The sequence below is a fragment of the Delphinus delphis genome, chromosome 4 (assembly GCF_949987515.2).
Source record: "Delphinus delphis chromosome 4, mDelDel1.2, whole genome shotgun sequence".
NCBI classification, from domain to species: Eukaryota; Metazoa; Chordata; class Mammalia; order Artiodactyla; family Delphinidae; genus Delphinus; species Delphinus delphis.
The window spans coordinates 67,793,772-67,818,448 of NC_082686.1; the positions used below are offsets into that span (position 1 = coordinate 67,793,772).

Sequence of the window (24,677 nt, forward strand, 5' to 3'; positions counted from 1 at the left end):
GGTGAACTTCATTCGAATGACAGGATGTTTAATTTTGTCAAGAAGGTAAGCTACTTCATTGGGTAATTCACCAATCTTTCAGGTCAGCTGTGGATGAGACAGTGGTGTACTGGAGCTGGCTTACACTGGCTCATGAGACCCCACTGTGAACACCTCTTTCCAATTCCTTCTTCAGTGATGTAACATGGATAGCTTGACATCAGCAATGGAAATCAGTAAACACTACAAACCTCCCTGTGTCTAGTGAGGCAGCAAGAGGAATAAGAACCTTTACACTTGTTCCAGAAAAGAACAAGATAGAACAAGTCTGTTTCCTTGTAGGGAGAGAGAAAATGGCAACCACCCACACGGAGACAGCCTGGGAGGTGGGAAAGAGAAGGGGTAGGAGTAGGGGACCTCATAAAACTGGGAGGCTCCTTACCTTTAAGGAGCAGAGGGAAGAATAAATGCCAATAAAGGACAAAAGAGAAGCTAGGTAGTGAGGTTAACATGGCTTGTACAATGACATTCTTTACTAGGTCAGAAGTGAGCAATTTATAAAAATTAAATTTCACCAAGTTAGACCATCACCATGCTGTACAGCACTTAACAGGCCCCGTGTCTTACTCTGGAGATACTAAACAGATGTTGTTGAGTGAATGAATGAACAAACGAACTGAAGTACATTTCTAAGACATTAACTTACCTTATATAACTGCTGTTCTTTTGGGAAGATCACAAACTTTACAGTTAATTGTTGCAAATGGTGTCTGGCAAACATTAAAACTTCATTAAACATAATCTCTGCTGCTTCAGAGATTCCAGTCCCAAGGGCAGGAAAGGAAATGGAAGTTATATTTAGCTCAAGGCATTTTCCCAAGCATTTCTTCATTGCAGTTTCCAATGTCTGCAGGAAAAACACAAATTCAACATCAGCCTTGAGTCAAAAATAAGACTTCACTTACCCCTTAATCCTGCCTGTATTTTACAATGCCAGCCTCCACTATTCCTCAGGGCCATGTCCATCCCTCCTCAGAGGACAGGAAAGGTACCACTCCATAGGGGACCCATTATAGCTATAAGGTTAGATGATGAGAAATGAAAGGGCTCAGAAAGTGGTCCATTTTGTGCCATTCAGTACGTCTGAGCATCGTGATTTCCCTCAGTTTATGTAGCCTTCTCCCCAGGTTAGAGAGCCAACCTTCAGTTTATCCCCACTTACCTGCCACTTCTGGGTCAGAAGAGCTTTAATAAAAGGCTTTATTTAAAGCTCTAAATAAAGAGCTTTAATAAAAGGAGGTAAAGGTTAAAGTAAGTAAGCAACATTTATTTAATGTCATTAAGATCTGTTACATAATTTATTTTTGGCAGATTTACACTTCCATCAATGTTTCAACATTCAAACTGAATACTAATGTAGGAAGGTTATCTAATAACCTTCCTACATTATACTAATATATATTATCCTAATTACATATACTAATTACACTAATATATATTAGTTATACTAATGTAGGAAGGTTTTACTAATGTAGTAAAAACTGAGGGGTAGAGAGTGACTGGAGGACCAATTTGGGATTTGAGGGCTCTCTAAACAAGAGAAGACCAGAAATGGAGACAAAATAAAGATAGACAAAGTTAGAAAAGGGGATTAAGTTTCCCTCTCTCCACTTGTCAGTAGGTTCCCCCTATTCTTTAATGCATGTAATTTACGTCCCTCAGTTGTAGAGTCAGGCAGAAAGCTAAGCTCCACCACAGGCACAGACGCCACAGGCGATAGATTTGACTGGAATGGTATTGGAAGGGAGATCCAGGTACTCCTGGAATTTAACAGATGGCAGGAGATATGGAGAGGCTGAATCCCAGGCCCACTACTAAAAGGCCTACAGGGTCACTGGGTGCGCTGACGTGAACAAGTGTGCAGACTGAGGGAGCCCTGATGTTTCTGTGTCTATTTGCGGTAGGTCCACTTAAAATTTAGACATGGGTTAGGTGATATTTTAAATTAAACTTCTTAAGATAACTTGTGACAGCAATACCTGTTTAGTATTTCAGGTATTCACAGGAGTACTAGAGAATGGGGATTATTCCACTTGACAATAACATTTCATGAATGTAATCACAGGATGGAAATTCAACAGACAACATAGACTCTGGAGATACAGAAAGATAAATTTATTTTGACCTTACCAGTTTTTGTTCAGAATATCCTGAAGGCCACAACACATGGTATACATATTTGCAGGGCAATTTAAATCCTTTTGTGACCAGTACCAACCGGGAATCTAGTGGTGTGTCAGTCATATTTTGGCTAAATTCCCTTTCTATTTCATCTCCTGCTGCTTGTAGAATTGATTTTGACACAGATGTAGCTCTAAGACCACCATGTGTATATACAGAATTAACAATTACATTCGTCTGAAAAGGGAAAAAAATGAACAAGATTCAGTGTTAAATTACTTTTTTTTAAATGACTAATTTAAATCTTTATTTCCCTGAAGAGCTTTGAAAAATACATTTGAAAATCCTAAATCCACAGAAATATCACTTAATAATGGATATAAAATTTCCAAAGCGTGATCATTTGACTGCCATGAATCTGTCTGTCCTAGTCAGAAATTAGGTAAAGTATGTAGATGATACAAGTTTTATTGCAAACATCTGTCAGCCCCTTGCTGCCTTATACCCCCAATATCCCAGATTCACAGCATTCTCTATGATTTGTTTTAAGCTTTATCCATAAGTGGTTTCACTCTCTGCCCCACTGTCATCACTTTTTGCTGTTTCTATGTGAATTTTCATTTTGTCTTACAGAGTGAAAATAAAATTTCTCAGGCAGTTTCTATCCCCTAAAGTTTGTGTTTTTTAAGGTAAGTAGTACATGGTGAAAGAAAGCACAAATGGGACATAAAAGTCTTTGGTGGGAAATAGGCCTCCTTCTTGGTGGGGTCCCCAGATCCCCCAATTTATCCTGATGGCTTTGGCTCCCTTTGGGGGTAACCTCGGTACTTCTCATGGATGTTAATGAATGTGTCACTTTGAAAGTGAAATCAGAATTTGCAAGTCGGGGGCATTGGCATCCTTTACAAATTTTAAAGTTCCTTGTGTTGGCAATAATTAAATACAATAAAATTTTAGTTAAAGGGATAAGTTACTCAACCAGGATGTTTCCACTTTAATTTTAAATTGGCATATTAATGATTTATCAAATGAATATTTCATCTCATGGGGTCCCCGCAGTCTTCTTTCTAATTGTCTTGCAGGCAATAAATGGCATATTTTCACTTGTGATTAAGTCTATTTGATTGTGTCCATAGGAGAGTCAGATCCAGGGGAAAAATAGAGAATATAGCCTTATATTCTTTCTCTCTCTTCCTCTGTTGCAACCCTTGCTCCCTGCTGCCCCCTTCAGTTACTCATCGGTAATTTGTTGAACACCCAGTTGCATGCCCAGAGACCAGCCCCAGGGCTACAGAGATGAACAAGCCACGATTTCCACCTTCGAGCTACTCCCTGCCTGGCAGAGAAGCTGCACTAATTCAGAAGTACCTAGGTTCACTGTTACCCTGACTCTCTCCCCTCCCTGTCAGGGTCCTCACCTTTGTGCCCTATGATCCCTGGCTAAATGCTACGTTACACTTTGTATCCTCCACAGCTCCTGGCACAGAGCCATATACTCAGAATATGATTTACAGCTCCGCTTAGGTCTCCTGACTGGTCCAGCCTACTACTTTTGATCTGTCAATTCCTCTGTATCTCTCTGATCCGTCATTCTAACCACCCAGGCCTCTTCTCCTGCCAATTTAAAACTCACATCTTCTGAAGTAATCCTACTTGATCTACTACACTCCACTCTTGTCACAAATGTATATACTCTTAAATATGAATTCACTTTGTATTAAGACTTTTTTGTTTATTATTGCTAGGTTGCTTTAGAAATGTTCAGATGGTTTGTCTCCCTAACGAGATTTTTCAAATAGAGAATCTTTTTACATAAAAAGAATAAAATAGATTTTAAGTTCCTCAGAATCAAAGATTGTTCTATTTCCTCATGGTGCCTAAGAATAATGGCAATAATAATTATAAATACTTACCACATGCCAAGTTTTATTCTAAGCAGTTTATGTGTATTGATTCCAACTCTAAGATATAAGTGCTATTATTATCCTTATTTTACGGATGAGGAAACTGAGGATCAAACCGTAAAGTAATTTGGTTCAGGTCACCCAGTTAGTAAGTGGCAAAGCTAGTATTGAAATCCAAATGGTCTGGCTATGAAATCCATACTCTTAACCTTACTTAAGAAGATGCTTTCTAAACCGTGTTTGAAATAGTATATGCTCAAAACATACTTGATAGGTAACAAACAGTTCAGGGATACCCTTTGGGAGTGCAAGAGAATAAAACAAAGACTTACTTCCTGCATTTCAATGTGGCCCTGGACAATCTGGAGAGTCAGGTTGTTCACAACCATAGTATTGAAAAGGTCGGTGGCTTCTTGACTCACCCGGGACCCCAGCTCGTTCCTCCCTAGGATGGCTTCTGAAACGGTTTTAAAGGCAGCAACAGTAGGGTCCTCATTGCTTACCAGGTGAATTTCTTTCAAATTACTGGTTAGTTGCATGTTTTGGAAATAATGCTTGATAGTTTCCACAATGACTTGTGTACACAAATCCAGAGGGAACTGGAAAATCCCAGAGCTCAGGGCTGGAATAGCTACTGTCTCAGGGCACCCATTACGATTGACAAAATCCAAAATATTTATAATGGCTCTACGCAGTTTATCGATACATTCCTGTCTATCCATTAACCCCCACCGAGGCCCAACAGCATGGATAATGAGTTTGCAGGGAAGCTTCCCTGCTCCTGTGATAGCTATGCCACCAGTTGGAATTTTGCCACATAAGGAAACATATCTTCTGCTCTCCTCTTGGATTTCAAGGCCGCCAGCTTTCACGAGGGCCTGGGCCAGGCCTCCCCCATGAATGAGGTCTTCATTGGCTGCATTCACCACAACGTCAACAACATGTCTGGTGAGGTCATCCTTCCAGACAGATAACTCTAGCCTGGGCACCAGCATTTTTCTGAAGACTTGTAGAGACTCACTGTTACCTTCCTGGGCTGGAGAAACTAGGGTAAAGATACAGCTAAATTTTTTCTGGAGGACTTCCCACAGCTGACTCTCATTATTTTTTAAAATTTTGAAGTCATTGTGATTAATGGAAATTTGCCGACTGTAGTTTTCTCTGAGATTATCAATCTCTGGAAAGGGAGAGAAGATAAAAAATAAAGAAATGAGCAAGCGTCCCTTTGAAAAGGATGTAATTCTACTTCACACCAGGAGACTGAGCTTCTTCTGTGCAAGAGGAAAGACAAGCTTCCTCTAGGCCCCTTCCTGATTCTCCCTCTCACCTAGACCTGTAATTAGACCAAAGATATCCAAGAGTTTTCAATGGTAAGTCACCATAAAGTGCTTAGTCGTGTGCCCGGCATACAGTAAATATTCAATAAGTGGTAGCTACTATGATACAATGATGGTGGTTTAAAATTGTGCATATCAGGGCTCATAGATTTTAAAAATCTACATAAAAATGGCAAGTGTGGGAAGACCCATGCTTAAGGCACAAGTATTAGAAAGGACTTACTTATGAGTCAAAAATATGTGGAGGCTTTATTCATAACTCATTAGCCTTTGTCAGTGTCTTGGCTTGGGTTCTCCTAGGAGCTGATTCTGAGGCGGAGGTTTGAGTGTAAGTTTATTTGGGAGGTTATCCCAGAAAACACCAGGGGTGTGGGATGGGAAGAGGAGAGTGGGAAAGTGAGACAGGGAAAGGAAAGAAATGAATAAAGTGGGTGTTACAAAGCAAATGAAGCTTTAACTCCACAGGGGGACAGTTTAGACCATGTGTCTCAGAATTATATCACCAGAGGGGTAAAGGAGCTGGGATATTTGTCCAGTTTTTATCAGTCATTGGTCGAGGATGCTCCTGGGGACATAGTCCAGCACATGGGCGGAGCACTGATGATATGACAGTAAACAATTCTCCATCATACTCTAGTTTTGTAGCGCGATTTTGGTGGAATTAAAACTGATTGGCTGGGCTTCCCTGGTGGCACAGTGGTAGAGAGTCCGCCTGCCGATGCAGGGGACACAGGTTCGCGCCCCGGTCCGGGAAGATCCCACCTGCCGTGATGCGGCTGGGCCCGTGAGCCATGGCCGCTGAGCCTGCGCGTCCGGAGCCTGTGCTCCACAACGGGAGAAGCCACAACAGTGAGAGGCCCGCATACTGCCGAAAAAAAACACAAAAACTGATTGGCTAAAAATTATTTACTGCATGTGGCAGCAAGATGATGTGCTGCTCAGATCCCCCTTCAGTGAAGGGGGCAGTATGGTTAGCTGACAGCCTCCAGTTGTTAGCCCCTCAGGGCCCATCTCAGCCTTCCAACCCAGGTCACGCTATTCTCAGGGTGGCTCCCATCAATGGCTGAACAAGGCCATTGATGTCCAATGTGGGACTCCGCCAATGAGCAACCTCAGACTGGCAGAGCTTTTTTTTTTAATTAATTAATTAATTTATTTTTGGCTGCATTGGGTCTTAGTTGCTGCATGTGGGCTTTTCTCTAGTTGCGGTGAGCAGGGGTTACTCTTCGTTGTGGTACGCAGGCTTCTCACTGCAGTGGCTCCTTTTGTTGCAGAGCATGGGCTCTAGGCGCACGGGCTTCAGTAGTTGTGGCTCGCGGGCTTTAGAGCGCAGGCTCAGTAGTTGTGGCGCACAGGCTTAGCTGCTCCGCGGCATGTGGGATCTTTGCGGACCAGGGTTCGAACCCGTGTCCCCTGGATTGGCAGGCGGATTCCCAACCACCGCACCACCAGGGAAGCCCGGACTGGCAGAGCTTCGCCAGGTTTACATTACAGTCTGATGGTTCCACCTGCCCAATCCAGTTTCTTCTCTTTTCCTTTTACCTTCTGCATTCCTAACTCCATCTCAGTTTCCGCGTCCTGGAGAACCCAACCTGTGCCAGTGTATTTCATGGGGTCTAGGGCATCATTATTATATGCCACTGAGAAAGGAAAAACGATGCCAACTAAACCTATCAGTGGGTAGAGAGTAGCCTTACTTCAGAGATGTGAAAAAAATGTGTGCCCTAAAACAGATTATAGTGCAGTAATTATTTTTTACTTCAATTCCCATTTCTAATCTGAGCCACCTAGAAAGACCTCTGGTGACCTCAATTACAATCACCTAAAAGCAGCAGCACATGAGTAGTCCGAGCCAACAGGCTTGTGCTTTGGTTGAAAATCTCAAGTGGGCCACCCAAGTTTAGGCAGGTTCCGTTTTGGCTCTTTTTTTTTTTTTTTTTTTTTTGCGGTACGTGGGCCTCTCACTGCCGTGGCCTCTCCCGTTGCGGAGCACAGGCTCCGGACGCGCAGGCTCAGCGGCCATGGCTCATGGGCCCAGCCGCTCCGCGGCACGTGGGATCTTCCCGGACCGGGGCACGAACCCACGTCCCCTGCATCGGCAGGCGGACTCTCAACCACTGCGCCACCAGGGAAGCCCCCGTTTTGGCTCTTACAAGCCTTGTGGAGCAAGGAGACAATCAGTGGGTCACCTCTTATCAACAGTTTCAGTTCTAGGGCTGTGGTCAGAAGGGTCTCACATCTTGTGGGCAAAGGATAAGATCAACGGGAGCCCTAAGGGAACACATCTGCTGGTGCCACATTGCTTCCGAAGCAGTCCCCCTTCTGAGGCATATGCCCGGTCCCCACAAGGTCCTGCAGTCACGCACCTGAGCATCTGTGGGGGAGATAGTCTCCTCTGTATTCCCCTTTCTCCACTGAGGAAAGATATGAGCAAAGATTTTCTGAGACAAGAGTGGGGGTGAGGTGATCCTACCTGATTTCTCATTGTAAGCTGCTGCTCCGACACCCTGTGAAAAGTGAGAGTGGTTTAAAAAAAATTGAGACCGAATGATTTACAGATTACTGATAACAAATACCGCTTCATAAACACAAAGCAACAGAAACCTTCCTAAGAACACTGGGTTTGAGGGGGAAGGGGAACACGTTTGTTTGTTTAATCAGTGTGCCTGAGATACCTGAAATACTAAATGTTCCAGCCAACACTGACTCTACCCCGCTTCCCTAGAGGCCAATGCACTTTTAATTCTGGATGGGATGAGGGTCTGGAGATTACCACTTGAAAAGGCTCAAAGGTCACAGACCAAAATGACCCAAAACTCTCAGACAGGATCCAATCTCCAAAGGTTTGTGGGGTTTCTCTAGACAGAACAACATGGGGACATGAGCCTCATCAGCTACACCTCCCCATCTACCACTTTCAATTGCTTACTTCATGATACAAGCCTGAATGTGGAATTTTCAGGATAAACAAATGAGGTGCCTTTTCCCTAGTCCCTTATTTTTATTCCTCCTCCATCCTCCTCCTCCCTGCGTGCTGCAAAAGTAGAATTGTTGAATGAGTAGAGAGAATAAAAATGATACTGAGGTGACATTTTTTTTAAAAATCACCCATCCTCATGTTGACTCTGTTGATTATACTAGCATATTCTGAGTCCCCATCTCTCGCATGGGGAAAGAGAAAACTTTTACTGGGAGAGTAAAACCAAATAAGTATACCAGTTATAACTGAAGACCCCAGATTTTTTGCTGTTACAGGAAGAACTATTCACGGGCTGATCAAAGTTTATTACTTATATACATTTATGCTTTTTACCTTGGAAAAGTCCATCCTCCAGGTCTCTGGGGTCTTTCAATGTTTACTCTGTTTTGTCTTTCCCAAATGTGGCGGCCTCCTTCTAGGAATGAATAGGATGTAATATGATGAGCATCTTAGGGAATTTGGTGAGAATACACAACAGGAAGACTAAACAAGATTTCTGATCCTGAGTGACTTTTAATTTCACTTGGTGAAGATGCACACATTGCTTTTGCTGCTGTTGTTACTGTTTACCCTCTATCCTTTACAGAGAGATTCAAAGAAGGGAAATAACTGTATGGGCTACAGCAGGGAAAGCTTTATGAGGAAGGTGAGGCTAGAGCCAGGCCTTAAAGGACGAAGCAGGCTTTTACATATTTAGAAGAGGATGATGATACCAAATAGTAAAACTATGCACAGCATTCAAAGAGCAATGAGGAAAAAACCAGCCTATGGGTGAGTGAAGACCCCTGAAGGGTGTCCAAAGAGAGGGAACTGTGCTTATGCCTGTGGAGGACATACGTTACTGAGTTTGTGATAAATATCTCTGATCGAATTAGAAAGGGGATTGTCCGGATAAAAATCAGAGACCGTGGGAAAACATATTTTAATAATTTTTCCTTCTAACAGGTAGGAATGAAAGACTGTGAATTTTGAGGAGAATAATAATAAAAATGCTTAAAGACACCATTGCCCACACTTGTTTCCACATAGTTGCCTCTAGGCCTCTGAAATGATTTCTGATGCCTCTACAATAGGAAAATTTTGTGCGACTCTCTACAGCATCAGAGCACCATCATTCTTTCTTTTTTTTTGGTAATATTTATTTATTTTATTTTTGGCTTTGTTGGTTCTTCATTGCTGCGCACAGGTTCTCTAGTTGCGGCCAGCAGTGGCTACTCTTCGTTGTGGTGCGCGGGCTTCTCAATGCAGTGGCTTCTCTTGTTGCGGAGCACGGGCTCTAGGCATCTGGGGTCAGTAGTTGTGGCTCGTGGGCTCTAGAGTGCAGGCTCAGTAGTTGTGGCTCACGGGCTTAGTTGCTCCGCAGCATGTGGGATCTTTCTGGACCAGGGCTCGAACCCGTGTGACCTGCATTGGCAGGAGGATTATTCTTACATGTCAGGAAAAACTGCAAGTCCAAGTATAATCCAAAAATGCAGGGAGAAGACGCATTTTTGCCTCCAGAGGGCACTGCTGTTTTCACAAAAGAAGGAAAACTGCCGCATCTGCTCCCACTGTGGGCTTCCAGTGGGTTTTTCTTTAGATGATGTTGCACTTGTTTTCTTTTTTTCTCATTATTAATTTTTATTGGAGTATGGTTGCTTTACAATGTTGTGCTAGCCTCCATTGCACAACGGAATGAATCAGCCATACACATACAGATATCCCCTCCCTTTTGTACTTCCCTCCCATCTAGGTTACCACAGTATATTAGGTAGGGTTCCCTGTGCTATACAGTATGTTCCCAGAAACCGTCTATTTTATACATGGTATCAATAATGTATATGTGTCAATCCCAGTCTCCCAAGCCCTCCCTCCCCACCCCTTCCCCCCTTGGTATCCATACATTTGTTCTCTATGTCTATGTCTCTATTTCTGCTTTGCAAATAAGATCATCTATACCATTTTTCTAGATTCCACATATATGCTTTATGATACGATATTTGCTTTTCTCTTTCTGACTTAATTCATTCTGTATGACACTCTCTGGATCCATCCATGTCTCTACAAATGACCCAATTTTGTTCCTTTTTGTGGCTGAGTAATATTCCATTGTATATAGGTACCACATCTTCTTTTCCATTCCTCTGTTGATGGACATTTAGGTTGCTTCCATGTCCTGACTATTGTAAATAGTGCTGATATGAACATAGGGTGCATGTGTTGTTTTTGAATTATGGTTTTCTCTGGGTATACTCTTGTTCAGACCAGGCTTCAAGGGCTCTGGGATAGACTTGACAGTGGCGGATGACACTCTTTTAACCCCAAAGAAATTAAAAACAAGGAGCGTATTGTCCAAAACATTCAATCTCTTCTATTTTATTTTAACAACAATAGCAACAAAAGCCTTCCCAGCTTTCCATCACTGGTTCCTACTATGTTCCTTTCTCTTCATGGGCAGCATGAAGGAGCTGACTCTCCATCCACCTGTCTGCTCAGCCCCCTGCAGTCTGACTCCCAGCTCATCCCCAGCCTCCTCTGAAACTGCTCGCAGTGTCTTCCACGTGGCTAACCCCAGTGGACTCTCTTCTGTCCTAATCTTTATTTGACCTCTCTCTATAGTTTCATTCTTCATTTCATTCTCTGATTCCTGAACCTCTGCTTTTTGGCTTCTCCTATACCATCTTCCTTTGGTTCTTTTGTTACCTCTCACTTTGCCTTTACAGACCTTTCCCCTGGATTCAGCCTCAGTCAACTGTCCCAGGATTTTGTCAAGAGGCACGTCTCAGCTCATTCTGTACACCCTCAAAGGGTGATCTCATCCACTCTCACAACTTCAACTCACCAGATGCAAATATGACTCCCACATCTATATCTCTAGGCTCTCCTAAGCCTCACTTTTCAAAACTACCTGAACGTCCCATAGTCCCCTCAAACACAGCCTTTGCAAAACTGGACCCATAGTCTCCTCATTTCCACTCCCCGCACCGCTACCTACCCTCACCCAACCCCCTCCAAAATCCATGCTTTATCTCCTAGATTCCACAGCTTGGTAAATGATACACCATTCATCCACTCAAGTCAGAAATCTAGAATCTTCTCTTCTGTCCCATATTCAACTCATCACTGTGTCTTGTCCACCTAAATCACTTTCAGATACGGCCCAACCCTCCTTGCCCATTGTTACCACTTCACTTCAGGGCCTCACGGCCCCTTGCCTGAGCTATGGCAATACATTCTTTTTAAACATTTAAATGTACTTAATTTTATGTTTTATTGTTTGAATTGTTCAAATTTTGAAACTATAAAAGGCTCCCTCCTACTCCCCTCACTAAATTCCCTTCCCAGAGGCAATCACTGTTATTAGCTTCTCCTGTGTCCTTCCAGAAGCATTTTTACACAAAAGCATCTTTTTTTCCTCACAAAGAAGGCATTTATTTGAAAAGCACTCTCTGCTCAAAACCTTCAGCAGACTCCATCACCTGTGGTAAAGCTCAAGCTCTTCAGCCTGGCATTCAAGGGTCTCTTTGCCATATCCGTTTCCCAGCCTCCCCATTACATACCCAATGCTCCGGCGGAACTACAGTGCTGCGAAACTACTCGATGTTCTCCAAACTCTCCTTCACCTCTGGGTCTTTGCCTTCATGGGGAGGAAGCTCTGGGACTTCACCTTGGTCAGAGTGCTCTTCAGAGCCTGTGCCCATCCTCAAAAGGTAGCATGTTACACACACTGCTCTGCATCTTCCGTTTTCCATTTAATGTATTCTAGAGATCTTTCCATGTTGGCACATAGAGAGGGTCTTCCTTCTTTCTACTGCTCATTGCATTCCATTGCATAGATGCACTATAAGTTTTTCAACTGCTAGTACCCTCTTTTATGGACACAAGGAGTTTCTAATCTTTTTTTTTTTTTTTTTTTTTTTTTTGCGGTACGCGGGCCTCTCACTGCCGCGGCCCCTCCCGTCGCGGAGCACAGGCCCCGGACGCGCAGGCTCAGCGGCCATGGCTCACGGGGGCCCAGCCGCTCCGCGGCACGTGGGATCCTCCCGGACCGGGGCACGAACCCGCATCCCCGGCATCGGCAGGCGGACCCTCAACCACTGCGCCACCAGGGAAGCCCTCTAATCTTTTACTATTATAAAAAAGGCTGTAAAGAACAACTTAGTACATAGGTCACTTCACAGAGGTGCTAATCAATAAACGGGACAAATCCCTAGAAGTGGAACTGCAGAATAGGGATGTATATGCAGTCGTAATTCTGATAGCACTGCCAAATTGCTCTTCATAAAGACTCACCCATTTCCAGTCTTACCAGCCACGTGCAAAAAAACCTTACCTCTGGCCTCTCCACCTCCATTCATCCCTGCATGGAAATGTGTCCTTCACATGATTGTCAACACCAGCTTTCTAAAATGCACATCTACATGTCACTCTCCTGCTTGCCCTGCCTACGAGCCTTCCATATCTCGTTAACCGATCTTGAAGACTTTTCACTGTCTAGAACTGTGCTGTCCAGTGTGGGTCATTAGCCACACATAGCTCTTGAGCACTTGAAATGTGGCTAATCACAACGGAAAGGTGATGTAAATGTGAGATAAACACTGGATTGCAACGACTCAGGATGACAAAAAAGGATGTAAAATATGTCATTAATAAGTTTTTAACATTGATTACATGCCTAAATGGTTAATTTAGGATATAGTGAGCTAAATAACATAAAATTAATTTCACCTGTTTGTAATTTAAAAATTATAGCTACCAAAAATTTTAAAATTAATATGTAGCTCACATTATATTTCTATCGGACAGCACTGGTCTAGACCCTTCCTCTGTCATCTCCCTTACTCATCACGGCTTCCCAAGGCCTCAGTGTCCCCTCTGTGCTTCAGATGCAGTGGTCTCTGTGCTTTTGATGCTCCCCATCCCTCCCTCTCCTTCTCTCTTTTAAGATTCTTCTTCAAACTTCCTATCAAGGCCTTCAAGAGATTTTGCTTTTTTAGTCACAAGTCTACCTCACCTTACCAGCCGGTGAGGTCAGGTGCCTCCCCTTTCACCTTTATTCCCTAGTACACAGGGCACAGCATGCAGTTCAGTATTGGCCAAATAGAGAAATGAGAGCAGAAAAGCCCCAAGAGCCAGTCTAAAGCATAGCGTTAGAGAAGGTAACATGTGATGTGTCACAACGCAGGTGAACAAATTCAAATTTTTAAAAAATGTAGGTAAGTTTAACCTGAATTCAGAATATGAATTACATTTCAGCTGCAAATAATAGTAACAACAGTAAGAGTTAAAAGGAATCAAAAACTCGGGAGAAACTTTCTTTGACTTGAGCATCTGCCCAGCCTCCATCCTCACCAGGGGAGGCTTGGCCCTGGGCGCGTCTCTCGACCGCTTCTCCCCGGCCCGTTCCCCGCCCGAGTCCGCAGGAGAGGAGACCCGGGCGCCTCGGCGCCCTACCGCCCCGGGAACAGGGGACGGGACCTACTCACCCGGCAGTCCGCGGCAGGGAGGGCAGCGAAGAGAGGAGCGGGTGCGGCTCTGCCGGGAACCGAGAGAGATCTCCGGGAAAGCGAAACTGAAACTTTGCGCTCCAGGGCGGCGGGGCCCGACGCACCCCTGCCAGTGCCCGGCACAGCGGCGTCGCGAGTCGCGGCGTCATCCCCATGCGGAGAGCCATGGCTTCGAACCTCTGCCCGCCGTCCCCGCTGCTCGTGCGGGTGTCGCATCCCGGCACCCGCCTACCATGGAAGCTGGAAAAGTACTTCCAGAGCCGGGAGTCGGGCGGCGGGGAGTGCATCGTGCAGGCCCGGGACCGCAACGACCCCAACTCGGACACCTTCCGGGTGCAGTTCGTGCATAGGGCGAGTGAGCTGCGGGCCCGGGCTGGGGGGCAACCACCGTCCTTGGGAAGAGGGGAGGGGTGGGGGGCTCCATGCAGACCCAGTTCAAGCTGACCTAGGAGAGAGGGCGGGAGAAAGTCTGGTGGGGGACAGGAACCTGGGGGTCCTGCTGGCAAGAGGCGCAAACCCAGAGAGTAGGACAGAGCTCACAAGTGCCCAGTCTCTGACCTGGGCCGACTGTGCCTTAAAGTTGATACTTCGCAGTCTCCTCGCCGTGACTCCTATGTCTCAGCTCTCAGAACACGCTTGCCACCCCCAGATGCCTGTCAGCCCTTGTCACTTAGGAATTTCACTTTTATGTTTTACATAATTATTCCACTTTTTTGTTTTTGAGAATTCGAAAAGTTATATATGCTCACTAGGGAAAAGGGAGAAAAGAATAAAGAAAACCACCTGGAGAGAAACAATGTGAACATTTTGATATATTTCCTCCCAGCCTTTTCCTCTGAATGTCAGTAAACACATAGTAGTTCTAAAACTGAGTCTACACTTCTGATTCCTGCTGTTTTCACTTAATTCAGAATGAGTGTCAGGGAAATGGGGAACTGGCAACAGTTTCAGGAACATGACTTTTAATGAGTGGACGATACTCCATTATCATTAAGCTTTCCTTTCTACAGTAGAACTTAGGCTGCCTACTTTAGAGTTTTGAATAGCTCCCTCACCTTATCACCAACCCACCATTCCAGGATATGCAGGGAGCAGCCCTTACTGGCAGGGTTGTTGGGGCAAGGTACAGATGCATGAGTAAGAGGATTATTTGAAATTGCTCCCATTTCTATGTGTATGTATGTATTTAATGTCTCCACTGAAGGTAAGGAGGGAGTGTTGAAGAAAGGAAAGCACCAAATTGTGGTTGACAACAAACCTGTGACTATATTCCTGGAACCCAATGACAATGCAGCAGAGAACACCAGGATGTCTTCTTTGACACAGTCACAAAAAGGGGCAAGCCCCGGTGAGAAGCATTCAAATGAAAAGGACATTTCTAGCGCTGTGGATTCCTGTGTCCAGAAGGTGAGTATTGAAGGAGCTAGGTATGTTCCTGCAGCTAACTCTCCAGTCCAAGGACCATTTGCTGAGGATTCATTATGAGCCTGGCACTGTTGTAGACATTGGGACACAGAGGTGAACACAACAGACAGGTCCCTGCTGGGGAGAGGTACATAGGAAGACAATAAGCAAGAAAACAAAATAAATAAAACCATTTCAGAGAGTGATACGTGCTAAGGAGAAAATATAATGGGGTTTCGCCTTAGAGCTTGACAGGGCCAGGGCAAGGAAGGAGAAGGAATCTGTGTTATTTCCGACCAGAAGTCAGAGTCTCTGAGGAGGTGACATTTGGCCTGAGACTTGAATGATGAGCAGGGGCCAGCCATGCAGAGTCATTGGACAAATCAACTGCCTACTGTGTGCCAGGCACTGTCACAGGAGCTGGAGATCAGCCAGGAGCACAGCAGACCCTGCCCTCAGGCACCTTACATTCTAGTGAGGGAACCAGACAATAATAGTAAACATATAGATACGGAATAAAATACCTGCCAGTGATAAATATCTGCTAGGAAGAAGAATAAAGCAGGATAAGTGATAGTAACAGGACTACTATTTTAAATAGGATATCAGGAAAAACCTCTCAAATGAGGTGACCTCTGAGTAGAGACACAAATGAAGTAAGGGAGCTAGCTAAGTGGATGTCTAGGGGAAGAAGGTTCTAGGCAGAGGGAAAAAAACAAGTGTAAAGTTGACACCCCCCCTCCCCCCCTCCCCACACACATCCAGACAGGAGCTCACATCCTGAGCCCAAGAGCTTCAAAGAGAGAGATAAGCGTGGCTGGAGGGCAGAGAGCGAGAGAGAGAGTGAGAGAGGAACTTGGAGAGGTACCTAGAAGTCAGGTCTTTGAGGGATGAAGGTTAGGACTTTGGATTTTAACTTAAATGTTAGGAGATTCCTTAGATGGTTTTAAGCAGGGGTATAGAGTGATCTGATTCACATTTCTGCAGGATCACTCTGGCTGCTGTGTGGTGAACAGAATCTAGGAAGAGGCTGAAGTGGAAGGTCAGAGTCCAGTTAGGAGGGGTTGCAGTGAGCCAGGCGCAAGGTGACAATGGTTTGGACTCCGGTGGTCCTGATGGAGGTGTGAGAAGTGGCTGGATTCAGGAAACATTTTGAAGATCTAGAGGAAGGATGTTATATGCAGAGGAAATAGCTTGTGCAAAGACCTCGAGGGAGAACAAAACATTAGAAATCTTGCTTTTATATTACATTCAATTTGCCTCTGTCCTTTTTCACCTAATCTGGTGTTTGTCTTATACTTGAGCTTCTAAAGGCCAGGGTTTAGAGGGCCCAGCAACATTGCATGCAGTTAGGGGGTTAGTTTTGTTTTGTTTTTTAAAAAGAGAAAAAAAGAAAGAAGGACGAGGGCAGAAGAGAAAAAACAATAATAGGAAAAAACATCATCCTCAGATTTATGGCTCCCTCCCAGGCTCACACTCTTCAGTGAGAGACACAGCAATTTACCCAGAAAGTCGAACAAAGTGCCTTCCCCCTGCCCTACTCCCCAAGGTCAAAGCAAGAGTGGCAGCTCTAGAATCCGGACTTCCTGTCCATGGAACTTTTAAAAATGTTAGTGCCCGGGCTCTACATTTACATCAGAATCTCTGGAGATGTGCTTGGGCCTTGGGTGTTTTTTTTTTTTTTTTCTCCCCAGGCCATTCTAATATACAGACAGGGCTGGGTGCCTCTGGGTTGTAATACATTGCATGCTTTGCAAAAAGGATTGGAAAGAAGTCACAGCGGTTATTTCTCTAGTCTCTAGACATTCTCCTGAGAGGAGCGTAGACCTGGATGTCTAATAGATTTTATTTGTTCCCTTTTAAAATTTCAGATCTTTCTTACTGTCACAGCTGAACTGAACTGTCACCTGTTCTCTGAAGAGCAGAGGGAACACATCGCCATTCTCTGCCCCAGTGTCGAGCGAGTGAAGGGCCATGAAGGAATTGAGAAAGTGCGTGGTGACTTCAGAGATATTGAAAAAATACATGGCTTCTTGAGTGAACAACTCCTGGAAAAGGAGCAGAAACGAGAATCTTCCCCTTTGACAACAGAGAGGGAGCCACTCCATCAGCAGGACGGGAACAGCTGTGTTTCTCCCTCTGAACCAAAAACCAGGTCGGAAGAAAAAAGCAACCATTTTGAAGTTCCCTTGGCTTTCTTTGAATACTTCACATACACCTGCCCTGATAAAATATACTCAATAGAGAAAATGTTTGGGATAAAAATTAAAACTCAGAAGAGTTCTCCGAATATGGTCTGTTTAGACATCACCTCAAGTCAATCAGGTAACCTCGAAGCAGCTTGCGAGTCTTTTGTCAGAGAATTTCAGAAGCGTGTGAAGACTCTGAAGCAGGAATGTGTTACTCTGGCAGACAGTAAGCAGGCACACAAAATCAAACAGGAATTAAGTCACCAGTTTACAAGGCTCCTTATAAAGGAGAAAGGAGGAGAATTAACTCTCCTTGGGACCACATATGACATTGCAGCTGCCAAACGTTTTCTTGCCTCAGAAATCTCTGAAAGTCTTGTCGAGGCACCTGTGAAAATATCGACTCCCAAGCACATGATGAATGGAATTGAGGTTGACACTGCTCACTATAAGCTTTTAGAAGCAGAGTTACTCCAGGAGATATCACAGATAGAAAAGAAGTACGACACTCAAAGTAGGGTTTTGGGAACAAGTCAGAAAACCTACATTCTATTTGAACCTAAAACCAAGGAGTTAGATCTATCTGTGCATGCTTATTCAAGTTTCATTGATGCCTATCAACATGTCTCAGGTCAGATTATGAGAGAAGTTCTTTTGCTGAAACTTTTGGGCAAGGAGAGAAAGCACTTACATGGGACCAAGTTCTCTGATGACTTTCGAAAAAGGCATCCAGGTGTAGACTTTGTGCTAAATCAAGAGTCAGTGACTTTGATTGGGTTGCCAAATCACCTTACAAAGGCAAAACAGTATGTCTTAAACAGAGGGGGAACGTCTCCATTAGCTAGAGAGAAATGGAATGAAACACCCACGGACACGGATAGTAATGATTCAAAAACAGCTTCACCAACATCGCAGCGCTCTGCCAGTTCTGAGGTGTCAGAAGTGGACAAGGAAAAGGACATCTGTTCCATCTGTTTGAACACCATTAGTAACAGACAAGTGCTCCCAAAGTGCAAGCATGATTTCTGCAGCCCTTGTATCAAGAAAGCCTTGTCATATAAGCCAGTCTGTCCTTTGTGCCAGACTTCCTATGGTGTCCAGAAAGGGAATCAGCCAGACGGAAACATGAATGTCATTTTCAAAAGAGACTCACTTCCAGGTTATGAATCCCATGGCACCATTGTGATTATTTACAGTATCGAAGGAGGCATACAAACAGTAAGTGTTTCTGAGGTCCATGGGTTTCTTTCCAGTGTGCTGGGATCACCAGAGCCACGGGGACTGTTCTGTTACCAATTAGACAGTGGATTTCCCAGGTAGTTACCTCCATGGTCATATGCAAGGATTTTAAATGCTGATAACGGTAACAATGTTTACTTATAATTTAGGTATCTTTTGTGTCTGTTAAGGCAGAGAAAGGGTGGGTGGTGATTGTGCACTGGAGTGGGGGAAGTCAGGAAGGTGGATAGTGTTCCCAGCATGAACTTGGGGAAAGAGGAGAAATATGAATTATATGGGGAACGTGAGCAAACCTTGAATACTTTTGTTGATTTTTGTTTGTTCTATATGCATATGAACACATCTACACATCTAATAAAATTCTGACACAATGTTTTCATGTGACATTTTCTTGCCTTCATATAGAAAGAGCACCCAAACCCAGGAAAGAGATTTTCTGGAATATGTCGAACTGCATACTTGCCTGATAACGAGGAAGGAAGAGAGGTTTTGCATCTGCTTCGTAGGGCCTTTGACCAAAAACTGATTTTCACAGTGGGAGACTCTCGAGTATTAGGAGTCTCAGATGTCATTACGTGGAATGATATCCACCACAAAACGTCCAGGTTTGGGGGACCAGAAAGGTGAGAAGCTTTTGAAACAGAATGGCTGCTAAACAGAATTTAGAGGTCGTAAAACATGGCAATTTGAGGATGTGACTGCAAGGAGACAGTTTCTAGCAGTGGGATTGGATGCAGTGTTTTGACAGATGCTCATCTGGGGTGATAATCTCAAAGACAGAAAGATTGCTTCCTATGACCTTCTACCCTCCCAACCACAAAGCGTCATACAGTTAATAAATTTTGCATCAGTGGGCAGCAGATCTTCAGAATCCAAGATGAATGGTATCTAAGGTGATTTAATTTGGGGTTTCATGTCTATTTGAAGGGTAGATCCTAGGAATGTTATTTACTTCGTCTTCTTTTAAGATCACCCTTTCTTCTACCCTCCCCTCCCATGAGTCCATAGAGATCCTAAATTCACTTGGCTAACAGAACTCTAGAAAAAGTCTTACTTAATGGGGATGGAAGTTGTATTATGGGCAATCCAATTGCTGTTTATGAAATTCAGATAGAATACCTCAGACCCTTAATATTCAAAAGGGAATACATCTTAAGACTTAATTTCCCAAATTTGAAAATCTTCCTGTAGCAAAATGATTACCGTCCCTAAAAATATAGTATATTATAACTTTATAAGAGTTATTGCTTACCATGAGCTGAAAATTAAAGTCTTGTTGGAATGCAGATCCTGGGCAGACAGCTAGGCCTGCTCACTAGCGAAATGACTCACAGCAGCACACTTACAAATCAGCCTTCAGGATTGCTTGTGAATACTTGCAACACTGAATGCTAATGCCAGGGACCTACTGTACAGATTCTTTAAAACCATCTGTGATGAAGCTAAGGGCCTTTTTCTTCTGCAGGTATGGCTACCCTGATCCTGGCTATCTGAAACGCGTCAAACAGGAGCTGAAGGATAAAGGAATTGAGTAAGAAGAGTACTGGAAGGATAAGTTGAGCCAAGCTTGCAAAAGGCACAGTTGAAGAAGCAGAGTAAATTCTAATCTAAATCCTTATGTAAAAACACCTTTAAAATTGTTTCATCTCAAGAAGTGGTTTGTGGGGAATTCCCTGGCGGTACAGGGGTTAGGACTCCGAGCGCTTCCACTGCAGGGGGCACAGGTTCGATCCTGTGGTTGGGGAACTAAAATCCTGGCTGCACAGCCAGAAAAAAAAAAAAAAAGAAGTGCTTTGTGTAAGAGTAAGAATCTGCTGGTCTGTCATTTCTGGAGTGTTACATTTTCTGGAAGATCTGTGTAATCTTGCTGCAGAGGTAGTGTGCCTCATTCTCGTGTCATCTTTGTGGAGGCTAGAGGGGTGGAGTTCTGTGGATCTGAAATCATCTTCTGTGTTGTTCAGCTGAAGTACCAGCTGTCAGTGGATCCTCCTTTTATTGCCATCTCTCGGGTAGTCCCTCAGTTTTGTCTGTTTGCTCTTTGATCCCCACCCTAAAAGTAAAACCTTAATGTGAAGGGTGGTCGGGTGGGAGGAAGGCTTTGGTTATGGAAAATTAGAGACCTCCGTTAACCTCCCTGCACCATGGCCAGAGGAGTGGCCAGGACAGAGACTGAGCAACCTTGGTAATAAAGGGAATAAGGCTATTATTTTTGACAACACAGAGCCTGGTGAACAGTTGGTGCTTAATAAATGTTTGCTGCCTCACTCAAGTTGCTAGTAACCCCGCAGAGAAACATGTTCCCTAAATCTTTGGCAGAGGCAGGAGTAAGGAAGACAGCTCTGGAGTCCTCACCACTTATTTGGGAAACGGAGTTTCTTACTCCAGAACTCATGACCTCTGAACTCTGACCGGCCTCTAACTTTGTCCTTGCTCCCTGCTGATTCCTATAACCTGCCATATGGTGTGCACTTCCCCTGCCCTAGTAATGCTACCCATCTCTGAACATTTTTCCCTCTGGATATAACTGTACTTTTTCTTTTTTTTTTTTGCGGTACGCGGGCCTCTCACTGTTGTGGCCTCTCCCATTGCGGAGCACAGGCTCCGGACGCGCAGGCTCAGCGGCCATGGCTCACGGGCCCAGCCGCTCCGCGGCATGTGGGATCTTCCCGGACCGGGGCACAAACCCGTGTCCCCTGCATCGGCAGGCGGACTCTCAACCACTGCGCCACCAGGGAAGCCCTATTGTACTTTTATGTATACCCCGCTTGCAGTTTTAACAGATAAATCACAGGAATCTCCATAGACTCTCATGAGAAAAATGAGAAAAAACCCTTTTCCTCCCTTTTGCTAAGTCCTACCACGTCAGTGCTTTCTCCCTTAAAATATGTCTCCCTAAAACTGTCTGGACAGAGAAAAGGCTAGAGTCGTGCCTACCATAAGGAATACGGACATGTCAAAATTTACTTTTAAATGGTTCCTCAAGTCAGAAGAAAGTTTTAATAGCATACTATCTCGTTATCCATGTCCCAGCCTCTCTCCAAAAATGATGAAAGAGATGTCATTTTCTTTTCCTAAAGATACGTGTACACACAGTTTTTTGGGTCAGACAGTAATAGTTAATATTGTATACTTATTTTGTCCCCTTTATGAGAGCTTTATATCTGTGTGATTGATACTATTGGCATCCCCGTTTCATAACTGAGAAAACATGCACAGAGAGGATAAGTACCTTGACAAAGATCACATAATTAATAAGCAGAAGTTCTGGGATTCGAAGGAGTTAGTCTGGCTCCAAGGCTTCTGTGCCCTAGAGCTGTACTGTCTCCTACAGGGGTCTTTTCCTCCATGGAGGAGGCTGAGGACTCCCCATTATTCTGAGCTTCTCTCAGAAATGGATTCCTGCACAGTGCTCAAAGCAGATTTCCTCTGAGGAATTCCTGTTTGAAGAACTTAAAAACCCAGAATCTTTTTCTTTGTCCAGAGAGTTGAGGAAGTTTAAGGTAAATGATATGTCTTTTTTAAAAAAATCAGATTAGACATTTAGTTTTTGGTGATTCATTAAAGTCTTAGAGTTATGATTGTTTTGTATCTATGGATATTTTAGCTAAATTTGCTTCAAAAAAGCAAAAGTTTGGTCCCTGCTAAGGTCTGGATCCTTGATTGCAATGTGTACGCAAGTTTCCTAGTGTGGTTGGTGAGCCTTCGGATTACTGCTCTTGCTCTGTGGAAGGTATTATCATTGATATCTGCTATAAATAAAGTTATATCCATTTTAGGAACAGATTGCGTTCCTTCCCACTTCTTTTTCCTTAGGTTTAGATTCTGGGTGTTTCCTACAATACATACAGTGTACAACATACCATGTGGGCAGATGTCTTTGCTTGATTTTGTGTGTAGCTTTTGCTAAATAGTATCACAATAGAACTTTACTGTTGACTTCACTGCTGCCACGTTCAGCTGTAAAAATCACATTTCTTAGTATTTTTCCTCCTTAACACATAGGTTACTACAAAGGTAAAGGTAGGCTGCAGGTTTCATCACTTCTCTCCTTCTACATAATAACCCATCGAACTACACTTGCCCCTCCTTGCTGCAAGAGTTTTTGTTTCACCTTTCTAGCATTAGTGCTGGATTACTGAAATGGCTCACTAGGCCCCAGAAAATTTTTTTTTCTCCAAAAAAAAAAAAGAGAATTACAAATAATATTGAGATATTTGATGTCTCCCTAAAGATAGTAAGTTTCTGCATCCAGTTTCAATGTGTGGGATTTTCCCCCATACATCGAAGCAATCCAACACCAGCTGAGTGTCCTACAATTCAACTCAATTCTGACACTTTCCACCTGGGGATAGCATCAGATTCCAGAGGTAAGGGCTCAGCCCCACAAGACTGCCCTCCAGTTCAGGTGCCAATTGCAAGTCCAGATTGTTCTTGTGCTTCTGACCCAATGGCTATAAAATCAGAGGTTCCCATGACCCCCTCCTTGGGTTCAAGTAATTTGCTAGAGCAGCTCACAGAACTCAGGAAACCAGGTTACTCACTAGATTACTGGTTTACTATAAAATGATATAACTCAGGAACAGTCAGATGGAAGAGATGCCTATGGGGAAAGGGCATGGAGCTTCCATGCCTTTTCCAGGTGCGCCACGAAACCGAGCAGAACCCTGTGGGGCTCTTCTGGGTATGAAAGCATTTCCGTGTCCCCCATTTCTTGTTTGTAGGAAAAAGGTTTCAGCCTCCTAGACCTTCCCTGAGTTCCAAAGGGCAGATTCAAACAGTTACTAATTAGAGGAGTGAGGGAATGTAGAAACAAAGGAAAGGCAGTCAAGAAGCAATAATGCAGCAATGGGCAGGCTCCTGGTTCCTCCTCAAGGGGCATACATAACAATCGGATACATATCTCTGTCCACAAAAATAATAAGTAAACGATTTATAATAGGAATAGAAAAGGCTTTTATCTGAGCCAAACTGAGGGCTATAGCCCAGAAGACAGCCTCTCAGATAACTCTTGAGACCTGCTCTGGAGAAGCATGGTTTTCAGCACAGTTTTATGTCTTGTCAGAACAAAGAACATCCAACAAGTCAGGGATACATTCCTTCAAGGTTTCAAAAACAAAAACAAAAAAAACCCAAAAAGCATCAGGACGTACACAGCAAGTAGTATGGCCTTCGCACCTGGGAAGGTATTCTCATCATCAAAGGAGTACCAGCATTGGCATCCCAGGAAGGGAGGCATTTAATCTTTATTTTTAACATGGACATTCTTTACTTCTGGTCAATGCACCCTTTTCTTTAATAATTAAAGCAGATGTACAGTGTATGTTTGATAGGCCACAAACTGGCTATTCTAGTTAGCATAAAATTCAAGTTAACTCTTGCATAAGCCAGAAGGACTTCCCTTTACCTCAACATGTGAAAATTTCTTTTATCATCTCTGAGTTCTTCTACAGGAACTAAGGTCCCCACCCAGGTGGAGGATGGTAACTTCAGGCTGAAAACAAGCATGTGGACTTCAGACTGGGTGGAACCAGACAGCTGATGATTGAGATTCCAGGAACACCACCCAGTTACCTCCCCACCAAACCATCAGAGGGAGGTCACACACCCTGCAGCTCTCTCCCCAACCCAATTTTGCCTATAAAAACTCTTCCCCAAAAACCATCAGGGAATTTGGGTCTTTTGAGCGTGAGCCGTCCATTCTCCTTTCTTGGCCCTGCAATAAACCTTTCTCCATTCCAAACTCCAACATTTCAGTTTGTTTGGCCTCACTGTGCATCTGGCACACGAACTTCAGTTGGACAACAGCCACTCTCCCCAAATCTCCAAGTGAATTGAAACCCAGAAGCTCTTCAAACCCCGTCCTTTTGGATTTTTATGTAGGCTTAAAAACATAGACATGACTGATTAAGTCGTTGGTCATTGGTGATTGGACTCAATCTCCAGTCCCTCTCCTCTCCCTGGACTGAAAGTTCCAACCC

General features: G+C 43.9%; 2 protein-coding genes across 3 annotated transcripts in view; one reads left to right on the top strand and one right to left on the bottom strand.

The window, feature by feature from the left end:
* PARP9 (poly(ADP-ribose) polymerase family member 9) overlaps positions 1-13,968 on the bottom strand; it is a 32,652-nt gene extending 18,684 nt beyond the window's left edge. The window contains exons 1-6 of the mRNA XM_060010758.1: positions 13,847-13,968; positions 8,715-8,796; positions 7,875-7,908; positions 4,397-5,241; positions 2,170-2,397; positions 686-886 (exon numbers count right to left, since the gene is read on the bottom strand). Of these exons, the coding sequence (XP_059866741.1) occupies positions 686-886; positions 2,170-2,397; positions 4,397-5,241; positions 7,875-7,908; positions 8,715-8,729 (1,323 nt within the window). The 5' untranslated portion in view covers positions 8,730-8,796; positions 13,847-13,968. The remainder of the gene's footprint in view (positions 1-685; positions 887-2,169; positions 2,398-4,396; positions 5,242-7,874; positions 7,909-8,714; positions 8,797-13,846) is intronic.
* Positions 13,969-13,997: 29 nt separating this feature from the next.
* Positions 13,998-22,062, top strand: DTX3L (deltex E3 ubiquitin ligase 3L). Of its 2 annotated transcripts, none has more exons than XR_009519253.1 (5): positions 13,998-14,222; positions 15,072-15,274; positions 17,143-18,678; positions 19,105-19,592; positions 20,165-22,062. XR_009519253.1 is itself a non-coding variant. In XM_060010759.1 (5 exons), exons 1-5 carry the CDS (start codon positions 14,021-14,023, stop codon positions 20,232-20,234), a joined length of 2,229 nt encoding a protein of 742 aa, XP_059866742.1. In that variant the 5' UTR covers positions 13,998-14,020; the 3' UTR covers positions 20,235-22,062. The 2 variants fall into 2 exon arrangements, 1 of the variants encoding a protein (XP_059866742.1); XM_060010759.1 differs by having other exon boundaries at positions 19,105-19,322.
* Positions 22,063-24,677: the final 2,615 nt, after the last annotated feature.